At 43.1% G+C, this 25,172-nt stretch overlaps 4 protein-coding genes across 4 annotated transcripts; all 4 read left to right on the top strand.

Moving 5' to 3' along the window:
- Window positions 1–3,140: 3,140 nt before the first annotated feature.
- On the top strand, window positions 3,141–4,956 carry SERLADRAFT_404546 (uncharacterized protein; the record flags this gene model as incomplete). Its single annotated transcript, XM_007312142.1, has 7 exons — window positions 3,141–3,282; window positions 3,355–3,511; window positions 3,762–3,977; window positions 4,250–4,399; window positions 4,698–4,791; window positions 4,854–4,883; window positions 4,936–4,956. 7 exons carry the CDS (start codon window positions 3,141–3,143, stop codon window positions 4,954–4,956), a joined length of 810 nt encoding a protein of 269 aa, XP_007312204.1.
- A 3,119-nt stretch (window positions 4,957–8,075) lies between these two features.
- Window positions 8,076–12,776, top strand: SERLADRAFT_444328 (uncharacterized protein; the record flags this gene model as incomplete). The annotated part of the gene is made up of 10 exons (XM_007312141.1): window positions 8,076–8,416; window positions 8,645–9,224; window positions 9,285–9,581; window positions 9,640–10,149; window positions 10,204–11,451; window positions 11,500–11,784; window positions 11,842–11,892; window positions 12,007–12,165; window positions 12,223–12,410; window positions 12,473–12,776. 10 exons carry the CDS (start codon window positions 8,193–8,195, stop codon window positions 12,684–12,686), a joined length of 3,756 nt encoding a protein of 1,251 aa, XP_007312203.1.
- Window positions 12,777–13,066: 290 nt separating this feature from the next.
- Window positions 13,067–15,096, top strand: SERLADRAFT_431829 (uncharacterized protein; the record flags this gene model as incomplete). The annotated part of the gene is made up of 2 exons (XM_007312140.1): window positions 13,067–13,495; window positions 13,558–15,096. The coding sequence occupies 2 exons, from the start codon at window positions 13,067–13,069 to the stop codon at window positions 15,094–15,096; spliced, it is 1,968 nt and encodes a 655-aa protein (XP_007312202.1).
- Window positions 15,097–21,871: 6,775 nt separating this feature from the next.
- Window positions 21,872–23,352, top strand: SERLADRAFT_454654 (uncharacterized protein; the record flags this gene model as incomplete). The annotated part of the gene is made up of 7 exons (XM_007312139.1): window positions 21,872–21,979; window positions 22,032–22,047; window positions 22,126–22,373; window positions 22,530–22,582; window positions 22,641–22,773; window positions 22,825–22,970; window positions 23,024–23,352. 4 exons carry the CDS (start codon window positions 22,536–22,538, stop codon window positions 23,085–23,087), a joined length of 390 nt encoding a protein of 129 aa, XP_007312201.1.
- Between the last annotated feature and the right edge of the window lie 1,820 nt (window positions 23,353–25,172).

The following is a 25,172-nucleotide window of genomic DNA, read 5'->3' as shown; positions in this document are numbered from 1 at the left end:
TGAGCAATGCTGGACAATACCTTGCATGGCTTTGGACATTTTTGAAGAAATTGGACATGCTCAAAATGGACCTACAACATTGCACTGTGACAATCAAGCAGCTATTATTCTTACACAAGATCCACAGTTCTGTGCTCGCACAAAACACATTCAACGGAAATATCATTTTATCCGAGATGACTTAGTATCAAAGGGAGAGGCAGTAATCAAATATGTTCCTACAGGAGATATGGTTGCAGACATTCTCACTAAACCCCTTACTCACGAAAAACACTGGAAATTCTCTAAAGCTATGGGACTACAGTTGCACTCAAGTGGGAGTGACAAAACCGAATAAACCCAGTCTCTGCCAAAGTAGCCATTGTACTCCATGGAGTCACCATTGTTCTCCTAGGAGCACAATTGTACTCCTAGGAGTCATTATACTATAGCGAGTAGCACCTTCGACTATAAGTAGTAGGGGGTTTAGTATAGAAATACCTCAGTCGTTTCTATAGCCTCTTGGGCAGCGGCTGATGTATGTTACATTACATTTATTAGAGATCACCTTAAACTAATTTCTATTGTAGTTTTACATAGGTAAATAATAAAGTCGTTTCTATAGCCTCTTGGGCAGTGGCTGAGTTTCACATAGTTTTATTAAAAGGTTTCGGCTCTGATATTATGCATCTTATAGCAATCAACATACCAGACTTACGCATTCCTCTATGGTGTGGTACATTTGACTGTGACAAGCATGACAGTAAAAAACTGTGGGATTGGGCTGTCTTAGTTGGTGACACTTGGAAGCAACATGGCGGGGTAGTCGCCAAATGTGGACCTTTTTTTCCAGGTTCTTTTGACAGGCTACCTTGTAACCCAGCTGAAAAAATCAGTACAGGCTACAAAGCATGGGAGTATTTATTCTATTTGCTCGGACTTGCACCTGCCATATTACAGAATATTCTCCCAGACAAATACTAGCAAAACTTCTGCAAACTCGTATGAGTAACAAGAGTTATGTACCAACATTCAATCTCATTGACTGAACTACGGGAAGCAACCATTCTCATCAATGAGCTTGAAGAGGAGTATAAACTCCTGTATTACCAACATCATGTAGACCGCCTGCATATGGTTCAACCTTCAATACATTCTATATTACATCTAGCACCTGGATGTTATGATCTCTATTGGACATTTAAGGACTACTCATTTCTCTTTACTCATCGGTTATACCATCGGACCGATGACTCATTTCCTTCACATACACTTCCGTTCCTCTCGCATTCGCAGTACCTATTATAGTACTTAGTCCTCAACGGACGGACCTGCCCTAGATAGGACTCAACTCCTATCACCGATTCCTTTCCATTATAAATACCATGTAACAGCAGTAGTATTCTCTAATATGATTCTACACAGTTTACGCTTACAAAGCTAGACTCCTAAGATCAGACTTCTACTCAGAAGAAGACCAACTCTCATTGGAAGAACTCCACTCAGAACTACGTTCTCAAACTTGTCTTTGGATAAGTCTCTTTACAAACCTCGATGAACCCTCAGACTTTGTTAAGCACTTTGTGCGTAACACTGGAACTGTCGCAAATGGCCCACCTATCTGCTCATTACAATGGACAACGGAACGGACCATTGGGAATCTAGTACAAGAGATCTGTCAACCTTCTAATCCATATGCAAATCTTTCACAGTGTGGGGTCCATTGTGCACAAATCCATTCATTAAATGCCATCATTTCAAACCTCAAGCCAGATTTGCCAGTAATACCCAGAGGTGGAAAAGACCTAGGAGATTAGTATGTTCTTTTGAGAGCTATGGAATGAACACCACATATACTCTGTCCAAACCAAGTTGAAGCTGTAAATAAGTATATACTGGAGGCATTTAACCACAAGTTTTTAGCTAATCACAAAGTCACTCGTTGAGCATGCATCCGATTACCAAATGGCCAGGTTGCTCGTTCATCTTGGAAAGAAGATAGAATGACCATCATACGGGTTTCTTGCAATGTAAAGGTATGCACTTGTTTAATCCTACTAGATGATTTCACTCAACTTCTCATTAGTTTGACTCGGGTGATCATATAGAAGTGGGGGAAGTTTTATTCTATTTCCAGCTCAAGATCAATAGCATACAGAAAAATGTTGCATTGGTGTCACTGTACTCACCTCCAGACCAACAGTTACTCCACATATCTTCAGGATTAGTCTGGTCATCTGAGCCACAAGACAACCATCTTCTCAAAGTGATTGATGTGAAGACAATATTGAGTGTCGTAACAATGGTCCCTTACAGTGTAATGGGTCTGGGGCAGTCCCAAGGTCACTTTTTTCTTTTTGAAAAACTGGGCTTGGATGTCACTAGGATGGGTGGCTATAATATTACAGATGACGAGATAGAAGACGAGAGCTTATATTGACACACTGTGCAATTTACATATAAATACACATTCTTTTGCTACTGATACAGTGCTCTATCCTACGTTCTCTTGCATTTATGGGATGGTGCCTCAGAACCCCCCCCAACACCAACATTGTCTTCAGTCCTGATAAGCCTTGCTCGGAATATTTGATTTGGTGGATATGTTGTCCTGCTATTGACACTATTGTCTGTTGCCCTCAAAGTGCAACATTTCAGAAGTTTACATAACTGAGCATCAACTTGTGTGTTGATTTTATCACCATCTGATGGATCCTCATAGTTAATCAATCTGTAAAGTATATTAGTATGTGGTCAATTAAAATAACAAACATGCCTGGCATCAGAGGCTATCAGTGTGTGATCAAAATCAGCATCTTTGGATATATTCTTCTTGATGTTCAGAACAAGAGTCTGTTATGATATTAGCTTTGAATGTAGTGTAGATACAGTACTATATATTACCATCTCCCCAGACCCTTGCGGGGTAAATTTGATTGAATATGTCTCATATTTGTCAGTGATATTTTTAACATTAAGGACAAGGACATTGTTGATCTGTGAAATTGAGGGTGGTGGGGCCATACTGATAGACGTTGTGATAGACACTTAAATAGACTCAAAACTGGAACTTAGTAGATTTTGAGTGTTGTCTGAGTTTGAACAAACTTATTATGCTCTCTTGTCACTCTTCCTCTACTTGAAAAACCAATACTACCACCATGTCTATGCCAATGCCTGTATTGTCCGCATGTTTGCCAGAGTTTCAAAGTGACCAGCCAATCTATTCTCTCTCACCAAGTCCAAACCTTGCATTAAAATCATCAACCAACAATATCCAAGGATTATCAAAGCAATTGATGGGTGAGTATATGCTGCAAAACAACAAAGTGAACACCCTCCTCTTTTACATCTCTTATTGATATAAGAAACCAGATTATCACATCAACAGACAAATCACAAGGAGCATGCACATGCCGTCATTGAGCCAGTCATATGCAATGATCACCAATTCCTCCATGCAATATATGCATCAAATACAAGATCTTCAACACAAAAACAAAGTTCTTGAGGAGAGGTGTAGCACTTTACAGTAAGTCTGAGCTTGCTTTGACTTGTTCTAATTACCATTTTTACAGAAACAACTACAATAGTTTACTGCAAACCTTGGCGCAGGGCTCATTGCATGTCAAAACCAGTAGTACATTAGGAGTGTTGGAGGGATTGGGATCTGTGGAGGATGATCCTATATTACCACTCAAACAAGAAGATTATCTGCTGGTCCAATTCTGGAAATGAACAAGTTGGACAACATTTAAAGCTAATTGCAAAAGTATTTATAGGCCTACCGACGTCATAGTGACTGGAAAAGACAACACTACGGCTGCATATCTTCAAGACAAGATTGGTGCAACAATCCCTTACTCTGAAGCATCCGAGATTTGTGCCTATGCGACAGCTCTACTGGGTCGGATCTTTGACCTTGGATATGTAGCACCAACATTCAAAGCTCTCAAGTTTGATGCTTTAGAGTTCTTCAAGAAAGAGCTACGGAAGAAGTATTGGGTTTTCCGACTATGCAACAATAATTAGAAGGCACAAGAAATAGGCTTGCGTATTTACTCAGGATGGTATATCACACACATTGAAGGTTGGCTGAAATAAGAGTCAGCAGATACCAAGAATAATATCAAGCCAGAGCTCGGAAAGCGTGTTTTTCCTGAGCTTTAAATGTTTGAAGAAAATGAAGCTTGATCAAGATGAGTCTTTTACTGGGCCATCATCAAGGTATATATTCAGGTGAATCATCAGTTGTACCTGCGTCATGAAGATCCTCACAGTCACCACCGGAATCAGTAACTTGCACCGAGTCCATTAACCCATCTATCGAGCCAGTCATTCAAAGTCAATATTGTGCCATCCCTGTCATTTTAACAGCTGGAAATCAACAGCTCAAGAATGCTTCATTCAACGATCCTCTGTAAGTCATTCTTTTCAATATTACAATAAGCTAACATGTATTACTAGTGCCGGTTTATTTAATTATTCATCCAGCACTCTCTTTACCAATGTGCCATTATCAACTACATCACTAGCACTCCCTGCTTATGCTATAGCTAAGGAAACTCCCAAAGCAACCACCACAATCTCAGAGGACTTGAAATAAGGTTAAAAAAAGGAGGAACCCATTGTCATGGCAAGTGGGAAAGGCTCTCACAGCGCAGTAAGCATGATAGTTCCATATACTAATATATCTACTTGCTGATCATATATTTTAGTAATGTCGCAGAAAAAGCATGGAAGGAAAAGCACAAAGGGTCAAAGGAGAAATTCAATAAGTATTTTAATACCATTTCAGCAAGTGAACGTGAGGTCAGTCTTATTATGCTCCATTGATTCGCTGTACCTGCCTCACTTTATTCTGCACTATATAGACCTTCAAAAGCGAAGCTAAAAGGCTAAAGGTATATTCTATCATTCTCTTGATGCCGCTAACTATTTTTTATATGTTTTTAGGCTGAAGCGGCAGCAAAATAGAGTCATACTACCTGTTCACCATCACATTGTTTCTTGTTTTACTAGTACATGTCGCATTCTTTCTACCATCACTGTTTTTTTCTGTATCATTCTGTAATGTTTTGTAGCTTATGTTTTTTTAGGCAATAATCTGCTTTTTTCTGGCTTTTACTGAAAACAAAAGAAAGAAATATTGATACATAAAATTACACCAAGCTACATATTGATACAGAGCTTCTGTACAATTTGGCATTATTGTGTAGCCTCATGTAAGTGTCTTACAGAAAACGACATTTCTTACAATGCAAAACATTATTTTCCAGGCGGTGTTCTTGTTCAGTGAATGTGTAAGGAAATATATATATTTGCAACATTATCTATGAAAGTGTACTAATATTTTGCAACTTCTCACTGGGGGTCATGGTCGGGATTGGGCCAGGTTTGCCGGAGGCTGTGGTATTGGTGATCTTGACACATGTGAGGCTGTTTTTTGGATCATACCAAACATGTTCACCAATTTCAATATGGATTTATACAGACCTTATAATATCTATAACGAAGGGGGCAGTGGTCCCAAATGCCGTGTGCGAGCCATGTTGCATTGGTTATTTTGCTTAGTTTTTCTCGTTTGGTTTTTGTGGCAACACAGGAGCAGCAGTACAGTAGTAGTAAACGCAGTGAAAATTGTAGCCACACTGAAGAATTCTCACACCTATAAGAACAGACAGCACAAGTTCACTGACTTTTGACTTGATAAAATTTGATCACTTAACTGTATTATTATTGATCAAGAGAAAATGTAGAGCAGCGGAATGCTTTTGATACCATCGTGAAGTCAATTCATCATAATTGGGGAACAACTTGCTTTATTCACAGTGCTGGAGGTACCGGTAGGGGAAAAACTTATCTCTGTAATACAATTACTGCTGTTGTTTGAGCAAGGGATAATTATAATGTTGCTCTACGTGTAGCATCCTCTGGGGTTGCATTCCTGCTCTTGGAGGGTGACCACACAGCTCATTTGTGCCTTGGAATCCCTATTCCTGTGAATGAAGCATCCACATGGATTTAAAGAACTCTGACCTCCATGAGGTATTGAGACATACCAGAGTTATTGTCTGGGATGAAGCACCAATGCAACACTGTCATGAAATTGAAGCATTGTATTGTACATTGCGGGACATCCTGGATAATCAGCTTTCATTTGGAGACATTACAATGGTCTTTGGAGGGGACTTCCACCAAACAACACCTGTTGTTCCAAGAGGGTCAAGGTAACATATTATTTCTGCCTCTTCTAGAAGGTCATGACTGTGGACAAATACCCATGTTTGTTATCTCACACAGAATCATGCGCCTAGACCGTACTCCAGGATGTTGGTGGTGGTTGTGGAATTGCAGGAGATGGAAGTATTGAGCTTCCCGCCAACATGCTTATGCCAGAAAACACCATAGACTCATTAATCAACACTGCCTATCTTGGAATTGCAAATGGAGACCAAGATGACCATTATTTCCTCCACTGCACCATCCTCTCCACAAGAAATGATGCTGTTAGCAACCTTAATTCAGCAATCCTCACAAAATTTCCTGAAGAAGAGTTAGTAGCTCTGTCAATTAATAAAGTGGTTGGAGAGGAGCATAAACATTATCCTATGGAATTCTTGAACTCCTTGCAAGTATCTGGCCTTCTTGAAGTGCACCTCAAACTTAAAGCTGGATGTCCACTTATGCTCCTCCGCAATATTGATCCCCCAAATGGACTCTGTAATGGAACACGCATGATTTTGATAGAGATGAAGGGAAGAGTATTGAAGTGCCGTATCTTGGGAGGAAAACATGCAGGAAAGATAATTTTTATTCCATGCCTCACATTGGAACCTTCATCAGAAGAATTACCTATCAAGCTATCACATCATCAATTCTCTGTCCGTGTTGCCTTTGCAATGACCATCAACAAGTCTCAAGGTCAATCAGTGACACAGATTGGGCTGGATTTACGTGTTCCAGTGTTTTCACATAGGCAACTTTATGTTGCATTGTTTTACTGCACTTCAGGAGAGAGAATAAAAGTGCTATTTCCACAAGGTTCAAATGACAGATGACGAATTATGACATTTGTTTATAGTATGAGAAAACATGCATTGGCCAGGGCTTGAACCTGGGACTCCAGCTTTCATGGTCTGGTGCTTTACCAACTAAGCTACCAAGGCGTACTTGGAAAGCATACTGATTGGTTGCATGCCCAGAAGGTCCAGAATCACTGTACACGGGTGTGGATCCCATTGTGTTGTGATAACAGATGTACTGTCAATGCGGTGTATCCCAAAATTCTGACTGGCTTTATCCATGACTGGCAAGTAGATTTTTCCCCAATTCTCACCCTTTTTACCAAAGTGTTTTGTTATCAGATCATATTTTCATCCTTTAACACTGCTGGAGTCTCTTTTTTATATTTCTCATCAATCTATCAATGCAATACCATAGACTTTTTATGTTACAATATATGTTGATGTTTGTAAAGATTCAATAAATCATCTGCTTGAATTTAGTATACTGTGTACAAGTTTAGGGCAGGCTTAAAAGAACATTCACCAACAGAACAGCAAGTCAAACCTGCATCATAGGATTCAAAGACTTAACATACATTACAGACAACTTAAGTTCACTGACTTAACATTTTGATCAGACAGTATTATTATTATTATTTATCATATAGTAAAAATATTGGCAGAGCCACGGGCTGGACCTCGTCTAATTATATAACGACTTTTCACTGGGTCTGAACGTTGATAATCAAGCGCTTTTCGGGTGATTATCACCTCTTCTGGGGTCTATAGGGATCCGACACAGAAATTCTCGTTACTGCTCAATTTGATTGTGATTTATAATATTCTTTTGAAATCAATATACATCTGTGGTGATCCGACTCACATCATTTACACGTCCTGAATAGATTTTTTCATTTTTCTATCATTTTGTATCTACGTATTTGTATTTCTGACTGGGCGCTAACTACTGTGAGGGAACCGTGACAAGACATGGGCACTCAAATACATTCACCGCCTAACCTAGGCCCTCTGTCCCAGCAAGTCATCACCAAACACAAGGACGATTCAAGCACTTCATTCATTCAATCTCTTTCTCACCATCACATTCCACTATCCGATAATAACTCAACGAAAACCTCTCCTTCGCCCCCCAACGACCCGTTGGATATCGCTCTCGCCCCATCCACCTCTCGCCCCACCTCTTCCATGTCCAAGGCTAAGACTTCAAAACCCTCGACCCCTCGACCTCCACTTCACTGCGACAATGATAACGACCCTCCTGGCTCCCAGCAAAGATCCTCAGAAATGAACAGGCCTCTCAACGTCACCGACGCCCTCAGCTATCTCGATGCCGTCAAAGTTCAGTTTCAAGACAAACCTGATGTGTACAACCACTTCTTGGACATCATGAAGGACTTTAAAAGCGAAGTGTGAGTTGTGTTTTCTACTATATACCCGAGCCGAATGCGTTTGCCATCGTCATAACAGAAGACAGTCTCGGTGGACAATAATGATCCCGTCACAAGTTCACTGTTCTCTTGGTTGCCTCGTGCCTCTAGCATCCCAACGGTCGGGGCATTTATGGGTGGATGGTCGTCTCCTTCTTATCAATTCTCGTTAATTTTACATTCTCATTCTCTGATATGCTTCATTCACAGCATCGACACACCCGGCGTCATTGAGCGTGTTTCTCTCCTCTTCCATGGCAATCCCTATCTCATACAAGGCTTCAACACTTTCTTGCCACCTGGCTATCGCATTGAAATGTCAGAGGATCCAAGGGAAATCAATTTCATCACTGTCACAACTCCTACGGGCACTACCACGCAGAACACCAGCGCCTGGTGTCAATCTTCCAGACAGTCTCGTGACGGACTCGGTCCTGCGAGGCCCTCCTTACCTGGTCACAATTTCGTCAATATTGCTCCTCAGTCTTTTATGCCTCCCTTATCGAGGTCAATTACACCCTATCAACTTTCCCACATGCAGCCGCCATTTGACGGCCCCTCTGTCATGTATTCGCCCAGTTTCCAGGGTCATTCTACAACTGCTGCTGCGTCTTTCCTAGGTAACCTAAACAACAAACACCCTGTAGAGAACAAGCCTGCTGGGGAGTTTAACCATGCCATACAGTACCTGAACAAAATTAAGGCACGTTACGCGGATGACCCAGACACGTACAAACAATTCCTCGAGATATTGCAAACATATCAAAAAGAGCAAAGGCATCTTCACGATGTGGGTTACTTAAACTGGATGTCTTTGTTTCATTTATTAACATTTGATTGACTACCTTAGTCCCAAGTATATGTCCAAGTTCAGATGCTATTCAAGGACGCACCGGACTTGTTGAGCGAATTCAAAGATTTTTTACCGGAAGTTGCGAATGCATCTGCCGGCCCCAGCGGAGTAGTGGGTATATTGCCTCACCCGACAGCAGGCCCAGGAGTGCCTTCTCCCTGGAATCAGCCTGACATGTCAACTGCAGCATCAGAAAAAGGTCTAAAAAAAGCTGCACTCACGGCAAAGAAAAGACGTAGAGGTCCTGAGAAGGATACTACCCCAGCACTCAATGTAAAGGGTTCATTAAGTAGAGTTTGTGGCGTACCATATCGTTTTATTTTCTATACCCTTCTGACCCACATTCTCTCAGTCCAAAAAAACGAAACTCAACAATAAAGCTGATCCAGAGTCACCCCGCTTTTCACCCTACCCAGTGCCTGGTTCGCCTCTTCCACATGCCGCTTCTGTCACTCAAGCACCTGGAGTAATGCAGCCACCCCAAGGCCATGGTCAACACAGCGTTCAAGCTTTTACGAATTCCTCTTATGCGCTAGGTAGCTCTACCCCAGACGAACTCCTTTTCTTTGATCGCGCGAAGAAAGCTCTCGAAGGCCGAGAAACATACGAGGACTTCTTGAAAATTCTGAACCTATACTCCAAAGACATAATCGATGCAAAGATGCTTGTTGATATGGCCCGTGCATTTTTGGGTGACGGAGAACTTCTGACGCAATTCAAGGACGTCATTGGCGTGGATGAAAAACGAAGTAGCATTGAGTTTGGACCTCCTGGAAGTATCAGAACAGGACCACCAGAAGCTTTGTCAGCCTTACCAGCGGATGATGGAAAAGGTCCTAGTTATCGAAGATTACCCAAGAGTGTGAGTCTGTGCCTCGCATTTATTCGCATATATTGATACACATCGTAATTACAGGAGATCAGATTGGCGTGCTCTGGTCGAGACCAGCTTTGTCGCTCTGTGTTGAATGACGAATGGGTGTCTCACCCAACCTGGGCTTCGGAGGAGGCTGGCTTTATTGCCCACAAGAAAAACTCGTTTGAGGAGGCTTTGCACAAGAGCGAGGAAGAACGCCACGAATACCACGTTCACATCGAAGCTCTCACTCGTACAATAGCGATACTCTCGCCAATCGCCGCGCGCATCGAAGAGATGACAAATGAGGAACGAGCAGCGTTTAGGCTAAAACCTGACCTCGGAGGCTCCAGCAAAAGTATATATTATCGGATAATCAAAAAGGTCTATGGTCGAGACACCGGAAATGAGGTGATTCAAGCACTTCAGGATTGCCCCAGTGTCGCCGTACCTGTGATTTTGGCCCGCCTGAAACAAAAGGATGACGAATGGAGACGCGCACAGCGAGATTGGAGCAAGACATGGCGAGAAGTTGATGCGAAGAATTTCTACAAATCTCTGGACTATCAAGGCATTAGCTTCAAGGCGAATGACAAGAAGAGTATCACGGCCAAGCACTTTGTGGGGCATATCGAGTCCATTAAGGCCGACCAAGCCCGGGTCCAAGCTGAGCAAGGTCGACCTTCCTTTGTATTTGGCTCACTTGGGCACCAGCTAGAATTTCGCTTTTACGACATCTCCGTTTTGCACGACTCCCTCAAGATGGTGTATGCGTTCCTAGAACATTCACAAGGGCAATATAGCCTGTCAGAAAGGCGGGCTATAGAAAATTGGCTGCGGTCATTCGTGCCCCTTTTGTGCATGTACCCTGTTGCAGAGTTCAATGCCGCATGCGGGCCGCTAGGCAATGGGCGTGAGGACAACAGTGGAAATGAACTATTGGATGAATCACTTAACGGAAGGAGATTTGACGGCAGCGGCAACGCCCATTCTTCAGGAATCCCAGCGAACGATCTACGCAAACAACTGCTCAAGACGGTACAAGAAAAGTCCTATGGAAACGATGCTAGTGGAGTCTCACCGTTGGCCCAGTCACGCGCTACCTCCCCCTTTTCCGGAATTAGCCCGCCGAATGCCCCAGATGCCGACAACAGGACGGCTGAGGCTGTATCAACTGAATTGAAAGCAGAAGATATTTGGATACACGACTGCTCGGCCAATCCACCACCTGCTAATAATACTGAGAATGCCTCGAGGAAACCTTTTTTCGCCAACACAACTTTTTACACCATGTTGTGTCTGTTACAGGTATGTGACTGTTTATCGCTAATGTAGCTAAATTTAACATCTGTGCAGTTGCTCTATTCGCGTCTATGCGTGTGTAAGGAAAGTGGAGCCAAACAAGCGTACCAAAGACACACATCATTACAAGCCAACTCGATTGCTGTTGAACTCGGGCTAGATGATCCTAATGGCCCATCCGCAGTTCTGGCACAGGCGATGGATGCTCTCGGTGACGGAAGAAGTGACGACACCAATGTCATCTACATGTATTTGCTGGACGCATGCGAAAAATTATTTGATAACGAACTTGATCAAGTACTATTCGAAGAGCATATGCGATGGTTCTTCGGCAATAAGGTGGGCATACGGCGATATTCCAAAATTTTGTCTACAAACTGACATGGACATTGTTAGGCTTATCATCTCTTTACGCTCGATAAACTGATCACAGCACTAGTGAAACAGGTAAGTCAATAGAATGCAGTACCAATTATAGGTATTCTGATCCATGCCCCTGGTTTGATTATTTTTACCTCCATATTGCTGACCTTCACTGGATATCCTTTTGACTTGAAATAGGTCCAGACGGTGTTGTCGGATAACAAGTGTCAGGAGATATGGTCGCTTCTGCAGCAAACCCGGAGCAAGGGATTGTTGTCTAACCAAGACATAATTCGGTATCGACGGGAAGCTGAGCGACACGTTGGGTCAGATGAGCACTTGTACCGGGTTGCATGGGTGAGGAATAACCACCATGAAGCTATCCTCGCAACTAATGTGCAGTTGAATGGAAAGCACCGTGACTCGAAGATGATGTATATGCAGCTTGTGGATCAAGATGATCCCAGTATAGATGGGGATGGATCCGCTATCAATCGATGGCGAGAATATGTGGATGCATTTGTGCTACGGCAGCCGAGTGAATGGCAGCCAGTGCCAAAAAAGACACAGATAGGAAGTGTGCTATTTTTGCGGCGGTCGCGGTGAGTTAACAGGAGGGAGCGCTCAATGAGTGCTAATCTGATCACGATGGGAATAAATATAGATATATAACAACCGACGAATCACCGCCGTGTGCAAGCAGGTTATGGAATGGGATGAGGATACGGATCAGCCTAGGAACATACAAGCTGTTTTACGAGGGCGATAGCGAGGATGTGCTGGTTCGAGGACGGGGTGCTGAGGAGGGGGAGGGGCTGAGTGAGCGAGCGAGGGTACGACAGGAGGAGCGGAAGAAGAGTCGATGGCTACAGGAATAGAGTATGATGCTATTTTGGAAATGCTATAAAAGGAGGGAAATGCAGGGTTGCAGTATAATATTTAGTGGACGAATGGGATTGATTATTATTTTAGGTGGTGGTGATCTGCTAAAATGAGAGGCATACAAGAGTACAGCATATTAAGTAAGCTGGCTGGCAGGTGAGGTTCCGGTCTGACCCACTCTCTTCTTCCTGTGTCCTTTCTGCGAGCAAAGCCCATCTGTCCTTTACATAACTCCCTGGCTCGCCTGTATTTCAGCAAACCGGCTTTTGTTTTTCTGCGACCTTTCTGGCTCCTTCCACGTTTGCGGCTTTGCATTTCCGAGTTGCCACGCTCCTGCAGCGACACTTGCTTGGCGCGTCTTCTCTTTCCTCGCATGATGGCCAAGCCACACTATGTTCCCCACCTCAAGCCACCTTCACCCTCTCCTCATCGTCTTCCACGTCCCCAAGCCCCCCTTCGTCGCTCCCCAACGCGTCCTCCCCACGTCCCAATCATCGCTCCTTCCTCCTGCCTCTTATCGATTCTCGCAACCATCGCTACTGCCCCCCCAGCTGTAGGCGGCAGCCCCCTCCCTATCCAAACTCATCCTCCAGGCTTCCTGTGCCCATTCATTGAACGTGACACCGTCGGTCTCCCAGACGATCAGCCCTCTGTTGCTCTCTCTTCAGACAGCGGCATCACTTACTCCGAACCCACCCCCACGAGGAAACCCACGAAGCTCGCTCGCGAAATAGCGGACAAATATGTCCAGGGCACTGATACTCGCTGGCGCAAAACTGACAAGTGGACCCTCTATGGTTCAACGGTGCGTCTTTCATCTTAACCATTTTGTTCTCTCTTTTGTCTTCTAACAACCCACTCAAGCAGTATTGCAGCACAAGTACAACCACATCCGTCGCTAACACTGATGGTGACTTCGCCCTACCTACCCCGCCCCCCTCTTCAACTACGGCAGATGTCCTCTCCTCTAACTATACTTCAACTATTGTTATTTCTACCAGCTCCACTGCAACTGACTTTTTGGATACGTCGGTTCTTCCTGCTGGCTGGAAAGAGGACAGCTCCTCCACTAAAAGTAACACTCCTCTGATTCTTGCCTTGTCCCTCGTACTTGCTTTATCGATATGTGGATTCATGGTAGGATGTATCTTGTGGCGAAAGAAGAAGAGGCATCTACGTGCCGTAAATGACTTGGAGCTGAAGATCAGGAAGAAGCTCAGGCCCGATGATACGTCGGAAGATGATCAGTTCGATAAAGACGTTCTAGGAAAGCAGAGGCTGTGGGTAAAAGCAAGCGCTCGATGGAAGGCAAATATCCGACATTCAGCCCGCCGAAGAAGGAGCAGGAGACCAGCGTTTTCTGGCATGAAAAGTCCACGTTCCCGTTCATCATCATTCTCGCTAACAGATCCACCCGATGTCTCCCTGGGTGTCTTGCCGCCACCTGCCCCCTCTAGCTCCCTTTCTCGGCGTCAATCCCTTGCGTCTCTGCTCAGTCAAGAGAACCATATATCATCTACTTCACAAATCTCGGAGGATAGTGATACATTCGATTCCATCAAGGCCACCACGGTTTCGCAATCACCCTCGAGTGACATACCTGCTTTTCCACCAGCGTACAATACGTCTACCACTTACAACACTCCGTCCGTTCCTTCGGATGTAGACTCTTACGCTACTTCAAGTCTAGATTTGGCACACTTTTCAGCTGCAAGGGTCAACGCTCTCCGACGCTCATCTGTTCACCTCAGTCAATCTGACCCCTCCTCTGAGGACTACATATCATACGAGGCTGGTGACTTTGCCGCTCATGTCGCAACGGACGACAAAACTCAGCTGGCACGATTAGTTGATATGGCAAGCGCACCACCCATTATGGACGAGCCAGGTGGCAGCTCTCACGTGCACATATCAGCCCCTGCATGGCATTACGAGCCCGATGTTTTCCCTGATGATTTTCCTCCAAACTGTTCTCGACCATCCCTCTCACATGTTCATATGCCCTATCCTATGCCACCATCTAAAAGAAACTCGACCGCCAAATATTTTGACGGTTACCCATACGCATTTGAGGACGACATTGCGAGCTTGGAAGTGGAGCCGTCTGCACCTCCGTTTGAAGCCCATCCTAGTGCTCCGCCGATTGGTTTAGCGGCATCGGCCCCTCCTTTGGAGGTATTTGGCCAGCCCCACGGCTCATGTATAAATGTGCCAGATCTAGACTGGCCATTGGAGGGTAGTGAATACGAATCCTCGACGGTTTCTGTAGATGTACTTTCAGATGAAGGATTGCTTCCATCACACAACCGGCTTGGCTCGCGCCATCCATCATTTACTGAAACTGGTATGCTTCCCGTGCAAGGACCTGCTGCTAGGGACGGTACACTACCTACATATTGTCCTTAAATCTCTTGGTTAATAAGTTGTCGTTGTCGCTTTGGAATTCGGTATCAATCATAGTGTACTGTATACCAATAATATCTATTGAAGTGCATGATTTTCCTGTAGTAGTGTTTGGCGTTCATGTGATAGCCATTCAGGTCTGCTAGCTTGAGATATAAAGTCGCTAGGGGCCATGCTGGTTCGGACGTCATGTATATTGCTCTTCAACCTTTTCTTTTTCACTAAGTCTTATGCTCTTTGCCTGATGCCGACCACATCCCGAGGTAAGGCCGCTCATGCCGTTCTTTTTGTGCCACTGATCCCTTTTCATTACTACCGAAGCGGGGGTTCCTGCCAAAGGTCCTTACTTCTGACCAGACTATATTTTCACTAGTTTCTATATATTTCAAGGTATTTCTAGATATTTTCATTTGTGACTTTTCACTGTGGTTGAGGACAAGCCTATGCTCTCATATTAATCATAATATCAATAATAATTGGTAGCGCAGCAAGAAACTACTATGCCTGAATGCCCAAACAGACTGAGGCCATACCAAGTGAATAGTTGGGCACTATCACTGGCTGGAATATCACAGTTCCTGATTGTGCCAACGGGGGGAGGGAAGGCAGCTGTGTATTATGGGCTCATGTTGATTGTTCAGCACCTTTTGAAACAGCCTATTCAACGACTAGCAGTATTACCTCAAAATCCGGTAATCATCCTTGTTTCACGGTTGATAGCATTAGGGGACACACAAGTGAGCATGTATATGAAAGCCACAGACACTAAGACTTACCTGTATCGTCTGGCAGCTGACTCAACATTCCCACAATAGCTATTCATGCTGAAACAATTTGAAAAGCTTGCAATGAAGGCCGAAACTTGCTGGATGAAGTTCGGCAGTGTAATTAGCCTATATCCATATGGAGCCCAGAAAAACTGAATGCTGCTAACTTGGACATTGTTATACAGGACAAGACCTTCTGGAAGAATGTTGTGACTGAGTGGGGGGAAGACTTCTGCAAAGCCTATCGTCAAATGGCTCCACTCTGATGCAGGTTACCTGAACGCATACCTGTTGTGGCTGTCACTACTACACTCACTCCAGGACTTGCCCGGGAGTCTGTTTGCTGAAGCTTACTCCTGAAACAAGGCCAATTCTATTTTGAATGTCAGTCCTGTGAACACACAAATATCCAGATAGATGTCAAGGCACTTACCCATAGTTTAAGTGGGTTCAAGTTCCCTGACGTGCACTGGGTGTTGAAAATGATAAGGTCATCATCTATTGTAGGACAATAGATTTAGGCTTCCGCATGGCCTTGTATCTGTGGCATTCCCTGCCCCCCAGTCCACAGTGTTTACAAGATGTATGGGTATGGAGCTCACTCACCTCTACAAAATACAATGAAAATACCCTCAACCTCCTCTTAACCAATACTTCAATACATGTGGTTGTTGCTATAATAGCCTTTGGTTTGGGTATTAATCAGCCAAACATCAAAACCATTGTTAATATGGGTCTGCCACAGTCTATGAACAGTCTCATTCAAAAGATTGGCAGAGCAGGAAGGAATACAGACTTATCCGCTGTGTGTTGCACATATGTAGAAACCTTGGTCCTGAAAAAAACACGTAACTTTCTCAGGCGCCAATTCCCATCTCCAGCTCCCACTGATGCCTTTATGGATCCCAAGGAACCAAACACAGTACCTGTTTCCTCTGTCAAACGGCCAAGGCAGGGATCAGGAACAGTTTCAAAGAGGAAGGGAAGGAGTACTTGCCCCAGGAGCAAGACAATGCCCACATTGGGCCATGTAAGGTCAGATGGCGACAAAGAAGGTGATGAGGGTGTGGAACCAAACCTTGTTCAGTTTCTTGCTGCTCACGTAAAGGGTGTGTGCTTGCCAGCCACAGTCAACCAGATCTATGCAAATCCTGGTGAGTTTTCACAGTTAAGCTGCCAACGTGCTTAATGCTTTCTCCCTTGCAGTTCATGTCAACGGTCTGAACTACTTTCAAAGCAGCCACTTGTATCAGTGTCTGCATCAGGTGATCCTATTGGTGCAACAAAAGTCAAAAGTAAGATGAAGGCCACATTTCCCCCTTTAATCAAGGAGATGGTTGACCACACCAAATTAAAACTACAAGACTTTGCTTTTCACCGCTGGTATGCAAAATCTGGTCAATGCTTCAGCACCATCCCTCACACAGCCCATTGGCCTCATGATGAGCTCTTATGCCGTATCATCCAGAACTTTTACTTGATCCGTACAAAGGACTATCTGATAGACTTGCTTCATGACTGGGAGTTTGTTGATGAAGATGGTGAGGCACTTTTCAAGCTAATCCAGAACCTCAATTGCCAGTACGGTGCTAGAGTGTGCAAAACAAAAGTCATACATATCAAAAAGGCTGCCAACACACGAGCTCACAATCAAGCCAAAAGTCAGTCTTTCCCCATCAAATCATTTGTTTTTGCACTAACTTTCTTTCTCAATTAGAACGTGATGCCATAGCTCAGTCAAAACACAATAAGGAAAACGTAAATGCTATTCTAGCACACCGTTGTCATGCACCAAAGTTGATTGGTAGCATGGACAGGTGTCAATAACAAAGCAAATATTCAAAAAGACTCGCCTTTGTGCCACACAGGCACAGTGCCACGTGAAATAGCAATCCAGTCACGCTCACCTTTGCTTTTCCATTCGGTACTTTCCGCATTTCGGCATTTTGGCAAATTTTTGCGTCGCCACTGGCTACACATTGCATTGCACCCTCATTTTTGTCGTTTCCTTCACTTCCCTTCCTTTGCCTAGCCCCACCATGGGCCCCTTCCTCTCCTTTTTATTCTCACCTGATGGTCGTTTCTGGATCCCCATTCTAATACACCTTTTCGTCACCTCCACCCTCTTCCTCCTCATCTTATTTGCACCCCCACCATTTCTGATGTCACCACTTCCTATCCGCTTTCATCGCTGATCCGTCGACTACCACGTGCCACTGCTGATATCAGCAAAGCCCCGGCAGCCGGTTCAAATAGGGCAACAGGTCCATCTTTATGACGTCAATCTACCATCATATACTATCAAAACATCGGTCGCTTGTCTTGCCTGGTTGGGGCGTGGGTGGGTAGTTTTTGAGCTGGAGAAGGTTCAACCCCTTGCGTCGCCCATATTCATTGCTGTCCCATTCACTTGGGTACACTTATCTTTTGTCCATCATCTTCGCTACAGCTACACCTACCACACGCTGCCTGGGACTCACTTGTTCCAAATTGGGACTACTCCTCTCCCTCCCTCGTTTGACCAGGTGGTTCAACACAACCAGTCCATTGGTGAGGCCATGGAACTGTTGGATTTGGACTAGGTGGTGGACCGGTGGCTCCAGTTTCTGTTTTTTCAGCAGAACATTCATTTACAGTGCGATTATTTTTGATTTTTAAATCATTTTTATGGACACATATTTTTTAGAATGCCTGACTGACAATAAAGGAACTGTGTTGATACTGATAGTGTTTTGCCTTGCCCTTTTTTTACCTGTATCTTCCCATGACATCATGGTTTTCCTGCTCTCTTTTTGCTATTGGACTTTACTTTATGGCTGTACAAACCTGTGACATTACTCACAGCATCCATTGTTCTATCCCTTTCTTTTCCTTTTTTTGACAATCTTATCCTGTACTACCTACACAGAATTCATCAGCGTACATTCCTTCCTTCATGTTCTTTCTCATTCTTTTTGCACAGCTATACTGTGCATAGCCTACTTTTCTTTTACTATATAAACCCCTGTATTTTACCTTGTAAAGAACAAGAACTCAAATCCAGACTTTTTCTCTAATCTCAAGTTCACTACTCACTACTACTTGTGATCCAGTGTGGTCACAACACTTCCCATTGCTACCACTGTTAACTGCTGTCATTGTCACTCGTCACTTTTCAAAAGTAATTGTCATCCCTTTCGATTAGAGTCCTTCTGAGCACTACAGTCTGTGCGTCAGGAGCCTGCTATTACTGGGAACTTTGTCACCTCCATCATATTGTCATTCTCAAACCTACCTTGTGCTACTATCAGCAAGGTAGTGCTCGTCTATACTCGCCACAAAGCCCCTATCTTTCTATATTCCAACTATCCCTCCTCCTCAAAACTCACACCCATACATCTCTGGGTTTTACGTTGAAGGATCCTCATACATACCACCCCACAAACAACCAGAGCACCCACTCTTCTAGGAGGCAAAGCCCATAAACAAGTTCCATGGAATCTGGGAGGATTGTGTGTTAGTTTGTTTTTGTGTGTGGTTTTCTAACAACAGTTCTCATCATCAACACCGCGGGCACTACAAAGAAGATATCTGATGATACCTACATTTGTATTCCTATGGATGCTGTTCCCAAGTACATCTTTCACAAATTTCCAATGGCTGATTTCTCACTTGTTTTAAGCTCCCAGGTGGATATCTGTAACTCTGATTAGACACTAATGGCATTCATCTGCAAAAGTCTTCCAGCAAAAATACAAAATTATCTTACACACAACCTACTAGCCGTGTTTGGGACCCCGAATCTATTGACAGAGAAGAACACCTGCATCAATGCTGACTCTACCTGTCAAGCACTTCACTTGTCATGGTACAACCACCACTGTACCAAGGTGGAGTTGTTTATTTATAATATATTCCCTATTGCTGATGTTCCACAGGGTCATGAAGCTCCATTTCATATCCCTCCTTCTATGCTTGACAGAGTTGGCCGTGTACATACCAACCACAGCCAGATGATCCCATACATCTCCAAGGATGTCAAAGACAACCAGAAAATGTTTCAGTCCCTCAAGGTCATCTCCAAAGAGCTGTTTAACTGGATACATGGTATTGTAAGTGGTTCTCAATATTTTCTCACAGGTATCTCATTGATGTATTAGATGCAAACCCACCTGCCTGAAGAGTGCCAGATGCTTGAGCAAATTGTGTCTATCTTACCAGGAAACTACAACTTCCCAGCCTCCCCCTTCCTCTTACTGGTTATCAACATCAACATACAGACAAAGGCTCACCGTGACAGCAAGGACCAGGAGTTTTGTCTTGTTCTCCACTTGAAACATTCAGGGGGGCAGCTTTTGTAATGGTTGAGACAGGCCTATTTCTTGAGTCATGGGGACTTTGCAATGTTCAGGTTGTCTGATATCACTCATCCCAACCTTCAATATGAAGGTAAACAAGCATCCATAGTACTTCATACTGATCATGGATTTATTTCATGGGCTGCTGATAGGAGTAGTATAGTAGTACTATAGGCAATGTATTTATGTAAAGGTGCTTATGGCTTCATTTTCCTGCCAGCCACTCCTGTATGCATTTTTCAGCAATTCTCAGAGGTATTGTCAGGAGTTATTCATATTCTGACCAGAATGCCTCCCTAAACTCTGATACTGGCCAGAATAATATGGATAAAATTGTGAATAAATTGTAATGCTGCTGACTATCAACACTGATTGTTGATTGTTGACTTGACTGTGTAACTAGTGATTGTCTAGAATCAATAGTCAATTATGAGTTGAGAGTAGTGCTTACTGTTGCAATTGAATTTTTATAGAATTTATTTTGGGAAAAAAGGCTGTTTATAGTATCATTTATTCTGGTGAGAAAAATGTTAAATGACGAAAAGAACAATATATATGTGAATCACATATCTACACAAATCAGAAGGCTGTTGAACTGAAGGAAAAACTTGAAGTAAGATATGTGTCAAAAGAAAGAAAAAAGAAAGTAAACTTTGAATGTTAATTCAATGATTGCTAGATCCTTGGGTTAAAAAAATTAAAGAAATTTAGCCTAGTAAATGTATATTTTTCACAGTACAACATCACAAAATAATCAGTTCTACATTTAACCTGTTTTGTCTGCTTACATTTTCATTCTAGTCAATACTTTACATTTTCTTTGAAGAAAAATTCTAAATTTGGAGTAGAGAAAAATTGTAAAGAAAGAAGGAGAAGATCTACATTGTTATGCTGAGATAAATTATGAATTGAATTGTCATTTAGTCACCAACTTGATTGTGAAAAAATTTCATTAAAAACTTTTGAGCAATTGAAATGATCTGACAATACATATAACATTTTAATATGAGAGAAATGATAATTCAAGGTCCGATGTTTTTTGCGGCTACATCCTAAGATAAGAGGGAGAAATTCAAGTAATAGTTTTGAATTTTATTACCATTTTACTATCGTTGGACACCGGATGCAACCAGTAAGAGATATGCACTTGGGCCTCCAGAGGCTCAACAATCACTGTACAGGTAGCTAGAAAATTGTCAGATGTAGAATATAGTATAGAGAATATAATTGTGAAAGAGTTTAGTGAATAGCTTATCTGTAGCAACAACAACAGACCTGACACTATACTCTTGAACTCCAGAAGTGTGAATTTTGAGGGAAAGATGGCCAGATTTGACCAGATCTTGTGCTGGGAATATTGCAATATCTTTCTAGAAAACGTCAATAGCTACAATGCCAGATACTTACTGAGCTGATTGGGGCCTCAAAGTGTCTGGAGAAACGAAAACAATGATGGAGTCGTGACTAGGCAACCGAAACAGGCAATCACACACCAAGGTAATCAATCAAGGACCGCTAGCTCCGCTTCGGTACGTACCACACATACCACCAGTGTCAGGACTTGTGACCTGGCGGAATTTGACTGGTAAGCTCCGCCTGATTTGGTTTGTGAGTGCCGTTGTGACCCAGTGTGACCAGAAATTGCAAAACATGTGTCGTCTTTTCGGTTTTGTTCCGCTGCTCCAATGCTTCAAGTTCTTGCTTATTTTTCTACATAGGCAACTAGAAAACTAAAAATTATATCTACTGGTCAAGTTCCGACAGTCTAAAGCTCAACAACTGGTGAGTTATTCAACTTCTCCCCAGACCAATTGCACCTATTGTCCAATGATAGTATCTGGAGAAAAAAGGTGTGTTTACTTTGTCTTTAGATACAATCTTATCAGCATTTTTTTCAAGGAAAAATTGATATTTTCCCCCTGTGACAGACATATATATAGGGCTTTATTGCATCTGACAAGCGGGTCAGGTCGGCATCTTTCGGTGTATATCAATCTGACGCTTGGACTCTCGGGCTGTGTACTTGTGCGACGTTCCCGTGACGCACACTTTTTTCCCTCCAACTTCAAAGTCCGCCACCTCCACCAATCTAGGGCCGAGGCTAAACTTTACAGGGTATCTCCAGCTCAAGCTCCAGTCGTGATTTTTGTTTGTTCTCTTGCTGCGTAGCAGATAGGTTAGTTCACTTTCGTTGGTTTTTACTGTTATTTGTCGGGTGCCAATCTTTTGGGAGTGATGGATGGCAGAGGATGGAGTTGGATGTAAACACTCATTACTTTTATGTCTTTCGATTTGACTGGTACGATATACTTACTTACCATTGGTCCGTCAGGTTATCATGGCCATTAAAATTCCCATTATCAAAAAGCGGACCAAATGCTTCAAGCTGGGCATTTTTCCTATTTTCTTGAGTTCTAAGTTTCTGATGTTATAATGTCTTTAGGCGCCATCAATCCGACCGTTATCACAGCGTCAAAGACGCTTGGCGCAAGCCTAAAGGGATTGACAACCGCGTGAGACGGCGATTCAAGGGTCAGCTTCCTATGCCTAGTATTGGATATGGGAGCAACAAGAGAGTATGTGCGCTCATGTTTTCATAGTTACATTCGCTAATTCGACCTGCTAAGACTCGTCATCTCCTCCCCAATGGCTATAAAAGATTTCTCATATGCAACTGGAAAGAAATCGACATTCTTATGATGCACAACAAAAGGTTTGCAGCAGAAATAGCTCATAATGTTAGCAGTCGGAATCGCGTGTTGATACTTGAGAGGTGCGCATTGACAAATCGGGACAAATATGCAAGTCTTATTCTTATTTTTGTAGAGCCAAAGTCCTTGGTGTCAAGGTCGTCAATGTCACTGCACGCTTACAAGTAGAAGAAATATGAGTTATCCTAAGTTACATAGCACCATGTGTGTTAACTACAGGATCTGCTTACACCTATATATATGTTCTCTGAGCTTTAACCCATGGTGGGCTTGTGTATTCATACTATCAATGGGCAGCTACTGTTGTTGGACAGGTATTACGATCCGTACCAGTTGTGTTTTTCGACTTCCACAGATTCGGAAATTGTTGTACATGTAGCTAGAAAATTGTCGGAGGTAGAATAGACTTTAACTTTGAGCTCGTACTGGAACTCACTTTTCAGAGAAAAGTCGCATTTTCCTAGTCTCCAATTGCTGACCTAATTCCTGGACCCGCAGGATCTAGGTGTCCATTTCGATAATTTTCCAGACCGATTTTCCCGGTCCGATTCTCCTTTTTGCTCTCTAACTTTATTAATATGACAGTCAATATATCTTGCTAATTAAGGTCTGCTCCAAATGAAAGGCCTTTTGGTGGGAGCTCGCCTTCGGTGTCAATAGCCACAATCATCAACACTTTTGAGAGCACAGCATGAGCTTCCGAAAGCACTCCACAAAATTCAGACCAGCCTTTGGGTGGGCCTACTCTGCGGATAAGCTACTGAGGTGAAAATGGTAAGTAAATTATTGTCTATCACATTGGCAAGGCCATGTCTATCAGGCCTGGCGTTAGTAGTTGTAATATTCCAGTAAGTGAGTGAGCCTGGCTATTGATTTTAAAAAGCCGTGAGGTAGGCCATTGGCCCACTGAGGCATTTTCTCTTCTATGATGCCACAAATTACTGTACACCATATTGAAAGCCACTGCTCATTGGTGATCAATGACAAGGTTTAGTTGTAAAAGGCATGTATTGTATTTTGAGAGTGTTATTGTGCATGGCTTAGTGTAACAACCAAGATATACTCTGGCGCACACAGGAACACACTATAGAGAAAGATGATGAGGGAGTGGTTACCCCTTAATATGCAGTGAGTTAGTTGGTATACAACAGGAGGACTCGCTAAGGAGTCTCCTGGATCTATTGGGGTTTATATACTACAACAGGATTGTTTGTACATGTGTACTATACAGTTGATAGATATAGTGGCTGATGATGTCATGGGGCCTAGCCCGTATGACCAGCTCCACTGTGTGAGAGAGTTATGTCCAAAATAAGAAGAAAGGCAATGCGGCGCGGGAAGGGGAAGTGCCGCGCGGCACCCTGTGTGAAAGCTATAGTACAAGGTTAAAGCGGAGAATAAAAGTAAAGGGAAAGTCCAAAAATTGTGTTATCGTAACACTTAGTCACTATTGAGTCAGCTCTACTACATTTTTTTGAGTCCTACCCATGCTGATCATCCATCAATGCTGTTATGATACACAATTTTTGGATCTTTAAATTTCATTCTCCACTTTAACTTTCTTCTGTAGTTTTCACACACTGTGCCATGCAGCACTTTCTATTTTGTTCAAACTCCATTTTTCGTGGTGTGCTGCTTTTCTTTATCCTTAGCTACAAGTCTCTCACGCAGTGGAGCTGGTTGCATGGGCTGCGCCCTATGACATCATCAGCCATTGCCTTCATCAACTATATAGTACACGTGTACAAATAGGCTGTAGTAGTATAAATGCCCCAATAGATCAAGGAGACTCCTCAGCAAGTCTTCCTGTTGTTTACCCACAACAAACTCAGTCCTACCATAAGGGAGATTATCCTCTCCTCCACTCACCAGTCTCTGCCTGTCACATGCACCAGAGTATACAAACTTTGGTTGTTACAAATGCCGCCTAATGCCGAAGCTCAGCTATGGCGCCACCTATTGCTTATTGACACCGAAGGCGGGCTCCCCCCAAAAGGCCTGTCATTCGGATAAGACTAGGTCTTTCCCAACTTGTCAGCCACATGACATTGGGGAGCCATCAGAGTCAAAGCTTGTGCTCTTTGGGAGTGCATTATATATAGTGTAGAAACTAGGAACAATTAGCACAACAATAATATCACATCAATTAAGAATAACAATGAATAGAAAACCGGTAACATACCCTCAGTTGTAGCCAGACCAACTGAGAACAAAAACGACTATATATGTAGAAACAAGAAATGAGTCATGTGTAAGTTTGAATA

The sequence above is a fragment of the Serpula lacrymans genome (genome assembly GCF_000218685.1).
Source record: "Serpula lacrymans var. lacrymans S7.9 unplaced genomic scaffold SERLAscaffold_1, whole genome shotgun sequence".
Taxonomy (NCBI): Eukaryota; Fungi; Basidiomycota; class Agaricomycetes; order Boletales; family Serpulaceae; genus Serpula; species Serpula lacrymans.
Note: the sequence above shows the minus strand (reverse complement) of the source record. Positions and strands in the feature narration are given on the sequence as shown.